Source organism: Halyomorpha halys, unplaced genomic scaffold, assembly GCF_000696795.3.
Source record: "Halyomorpha halys isolate HHAL.00 unplaced genomic scaffold, Hhal_1.1 Scaffold260.1, whole genome shotgun sequence".
Lineage (NCBI taxonomy): Eukaryota > Metazoa > Arthropoda > Insecta > Hemiptera > Pentatomidae > Halyomorpha > Halyomorpha halys.
Genome location: NW_027112780.1, coordinates 225,816 through 230,880, shown reverse-complemented (window position 1 = coordinate 230,880; position 5,065 = coordinate 225,816). Strand labels below are relative to the sequence as shown.

The following is a 5,065-nucleotide window of genomic DNA, read 5'->3' as shown; positions in this document are numbered from 1 at the left end:
CATAATACAAATAAATATAAATACATAATATAAATATATAAATACAGATACATATATTACATTAATATATGAATAAATTTCAATATAATACCTGTACGGGGAACCCCCAGTCGGGCTTAGAAACCCCGAGCCCCGTACACGGCATTACGGATCATGTATAAGTGGAATAACCAACAACAATGGTTTTAGTTTGTTTCAATGTAGATTCATAGAATCTTAGTTAACTACATTTAGTATATAACTATTTTTATAGATGAATAACTTATAGATAAATGTATTTATAATATAATCCCGCTTATCCGTCCTAGTCGGGACGGAATCTTCACCGATTGAGCGAGTAGAGTTTATCTACAGCCCACTAATCCGGAGTTTATTGAAGAAAAATGTGAAATATTAGTAAAATTAAATAACTTAAAATTATGCAAATTAAATAGCTTAAAAATGCAATAAATGAATTTTGCGTTTCCTCAGCATTCTATTTAGTCCCTTTAATTTTTTTCTGAACAGACATTGAACCATCAATCGTTCTTAACGTTTCTCGTGTATGTGTCAGTTGCTTCTTATAATAAGTCCTAATGGCAAATGCTTAAAGTTCAAAATTTTTATATCAAAAGTTACATAAAACAGGCAGATGTATAGTTATAATTACGTCATCAGGCTTAGAAGAGTAAGAGGCTGCTCTCTTGCTGGAATGAAGGAAATGGCGAATGATCGCGACAGTTGGAGAAAATGGACCGAGGCAAAACCTCCACGCCTGGTTGCAGCTGGAAAGTAGAGAAAAAAGAACATAAAAAATTGAAATTCTCTTTACCCCTTTCCGTATACTCTGATGTTTATTCCTCATATAACCTTTTCTATAGGAAAAACATGTGTAAATATTCACAATAATCGACCTTTAACATTTCTGTATGGAAGAGTCGGGCAATACTTGATTAGTTTCTGGGTCAAAAGTATATAAGCATTGAGTTTTTGGACTGTTACCAAGTATACATTTACTCAATAGTTATGATTACTCTTGTAATCTATTACGTCAAACTTTAAAATGATTAAGTACTTGTGTAATTGATTCCATCAAACTCAAAAATAGTGGGTCAACTTGTAATTGCCTCTTGTGCTTAAATACAATCTAATCGAATTTTTTCATTAGTTTCGTATACAAATGCGAAGTAAAGTTTTAGCTGTTATTGCAGTTTGTATATGGAAATTTCATGTAAACTTGTAGGTCTTTTTTAAATTTTTATTCAGTGTGTACTACTACTGATTATATTCTGTACTCAGACATTTTAAAATATAAAGAAATCGTACTCATGTATTCTAGTACAACTTCTCCACCTCTGCTATAGTCAGTGCCGTAGCAAATGTTCTTGAGAGCAGGTTCCTAGTGAAGCCACCCCCCCTCCCCCCCCTATTCTGCATGAATACCAATCTATATATCAGATACAAGTTTAAAAACAACATAAAGTTTAATCAAGGTTTAATACCATTTACTTTTAGCATTTTAAGACATTTAACTGGCTAAAGAATAAGAAGTTTTAGGATACAGAAAAAATAGAGCTGCCGAGGAGAGGAAAAAATTGATTATACGCGAATATTTCACGACAAAATAAGTATAGCTTTAACACCACTTTGGCATAGTGTAAAGCACTATGCTACTTACTTACTCCAAAAACCCGGGTTCGAATCCGGCAATGGCAGATAATTATTTATTCTTTTATGGAAGCCGTGAGTCGACCCTGTGGGTTCTGAAGCCCTGCTGGGGTCCATCAACCCTCATAAAGTGAGTCCCCTTTATTGGGGAAAAATCTGGTGGCTAAGCGTGATCTTGAAAAAAATCACCTCCTTGTATAACCGTTGTTCTAAAAACAGTGTTTCCTTAAAAAGTACTGAAGCGGTTCACATTATTATTTCAATTTAGAAAAACCCATAAAAGTTTGGACAATAATAGCTCATTAATAAAAAAAAACCACCGACTTGCAGAAATTTTAGAATAAGTTCAACCATATATAAATTGCCAATTAGGCTTTACCACTACAGCACATAGAACGCGGTGAATTAGGTTCAAATTAAAGGTGAGGGTTGTCGGTAGATCCATAGTTCCGACAGCTATCTTTAATGAATGGAGAGGGGATTTCCGGATCAACTTATGAGTTCCTCTTTATTACGTCATACCTCAATCCTCTACTCATTTTCTTTGCTCTTTAAATGATTAAATATTGAGCTGTTTTCATAATCGACTTTGCAGACCACCTCTTCGGCATTAACTTAAACCAGAGGTCAGCAATTGTGGTTTTATAAGGATGTTTGTGCGAATCTTTGATATATATTTTATTTCTATTAGTTATTCTCGCTTCTTGCACAATTTATCTCTTTGGGAAACTAGTTATTAACGCCTATGACCGAAATTGGATCTTTATTGCATTTTTCAGGTTGATCACTTTTAATGTTAAAATTGATACAGAAGTCTTCTAAAAAGCAATTTTCAAAACAAACGGATCATTTCTAAAGAGATTTTGAGATGTCTAAAAGTGAAAGAAAGTCTTGAGGATAAATGAAACGAATTAAGATTCCATCAATCCATAATTGAAATAGTAGCTTTTAAAATGTAATTGCTAGATTTGGCTATAAGAATCATGGATATCAAAAGTACTTTATTACTGTAATTGAGATATCAAAAAGAGAAAAATCTACTTTCTTTTTGAAATTACATGCTCTAACTACAATCGAAAATTTACAAAAGAGTGACGAAATCATATTCAATGTCTAATAAACGAAAAAATGTCAGATGAATACCCTGAAATTATTTGAAAAGTCATTATTCAAATCAACATAATTATTTTTAAGTCATAAAATATGTTTTTAATGAATTAATTCAAGTTGTTAAGATTGAAGTGGAAAAAGGTACATCAGGGTAGGAAAAGGTTACAATTAAACTGGAAAATGCTTGAAGAAGTTTATCGGAGGGTGCGGTCAGCAAAGAACAACATAAATAAACAAAACAATATTTATTTATTTTATGCCAAAATAAAATTCTACTTAAATGCAGGTCAAATTCCATATTCCCAAAATCTATTAACAATTCTCTTAAACATATTTCTATGTCTGGTCCTCTTCATTCTAAACTTTCGTCATATTCTACTAAATACAAAAAGTCTCTACTTAATTTAAAGATCCGCGAAACCATTCAACAAATTCATTTTCTCCACAACAACATCTCCTCTCTCTCACATTTTTTACGAACCAACATAGGTGAGACCCATTTTGAAGGTCTTTCCACATTAATCACCACAATTTCCAACTCAACCCGCATACACAAAAAACAAAAACTCATTAGGCATAAAATAAATAAATATTGTTTTGTTTATTTATGTTGTTCTTTGCTGACCGCACCCCCCGATAAACTTCTTCAAGCATTAATCTACGGTCAACTATCTACATCTCATTATAAACTGGAAAATGTTTTAATTGAGATATAAAATATACCAATTAAATTGAAAAACTTTTTCTGTATTCCATAACAATACATCTAGTAAATCTTGGTTCTATAACAATGGCATAATACAGACTTAGAGTAGAGACACTACCCATTGGTAGCACTCCAATAACATTTCTACATTATGTCTCAAGGCATCTTCTTTTCAAATGTCTCGGAGGATTATCAGGAATAGAAGACAGAAACTAGTGGGTTTAGGTGGTTAAGAAGTTTAGAATGGAAGGATTTATATCTTATTTGAGCTAGATCGATAAAATATGGAATATTAAGGTCTTTATGGATAATTTTGGAAAAAGTTACAATTAGAATGAAAAATGTTACATTTGACTTTAAAATACTATATATCTCTCCAAACCAATTCGTATCTTTTACAACCACGTTCTAGCTAACCGTATATTACAAAAGCCCAAGAGGAGAAAATAAATCTGTTATTTCACCTCAATTTTTTATCGCTTTAATAAAAACTATATATAATTACTTGTAAAATGACTCTGCTAAGTACGGTTAGGGGGAATAAAAAATAGCGGCTGATTCAAAACGTTACAAAAAATTTTTATTTGTAGCTCCACGCCGATAACTACATATAACACTAAAAAACCAAATAGAACATTATTAAAAGTAGAGTAAATTTACTAAAATGCGAGCCCTAATAGGGCTGTTTACGTTCTATTGTTTTCAAGATACAGTTTTTTTAAAAGCAACATTTCATGAAAAATGTACTGAAAAATCAGTTGTAGAGATCGACTCAGAGGTAAGAATAACTTCCTTCAGCTCATCCAGCCTCTGTGAATCTAACCCTGTAACAAGTAGTTGGTAGTTATGGCTAGTACCTGGATACATACCGTTTGTAGAGAAACACGATTTCCTTTTTATGCACTTTATTCAAGATTTTCTTGATTATTTTTCACATTCTGTCTCATTTTCAATTGAAGTTTTTAATTCTTGACTCCTAAAGGCGTCATATTACATGCTTGTTCGATTTGTAAAACTTTCTTTCGATATTTACTTATTAATGCTGATCACTAGTAATTAACAATAATCATGTAAAACAGATCTGATTTTCAGATTATTTAATCATAACTATAATTTTTATACTAGTATATATAATTATATTCACATGTAATATAAAGTTCAACTAATTATAAATTCTATTGCTTTCAGTGGGAGAACAAAACAGATAATGTGAGCATTGGCTTTCTCACTTACAAGTGGCTACATTTCATTATATTAATATCTGCTATTCTATTGTCTTTGCTCAACAATGAAGAAGGGCACCCTGCAAGATGGCCGATTTACCTAACAAACTGGGCTCTAATTCTGTATTTTGTTCAAGCACTTCTTGGAACTTTCATTGTGACAAATGCATATTACTGTATTAAGAAAGGTATTTTTTTCTTTATATTTGTAAATCAAAAGATAAAAAGATTTGAAACCACCAGTTTTGTTGTTTAAAAATTGTAAATTGTGTCCACAAGGTATTTAAGCATTGGCTTCCTTGCTCCATTCTAATATAATCTATATGTATTTTTTTTTCTATATAAGAATAAGTAATACTAAAATTAAGGAAGAGATATA

General features: G+C 31.5%; 1 protein-coding gene across 3 annotated transcripts in view; it reads left to right on the top strand.

Moving 5' to 3' along the window:
• The window catches only part of LOC106680411 (protein rolling stone), a 67,405-nt gene that overhangs the window by 55,773 nt on the left and 6,567 nt on the right, over window positions 1-5,065 (top strand). For all 3 annotated transcript variants that reach the window (XM_014420112.2, XM_014420113.2, XM_067050548.1), the window contains exon 4: window positions 4,652-4,874. In XM_014420112.2, the coding sequence (XP_014275598.1) occupies window positions 4,652-4,874 (223 nt within the window). The remainder of the gene's footprint in view (window positions 1-4,651; window positions 4,875-5,065) is intronic.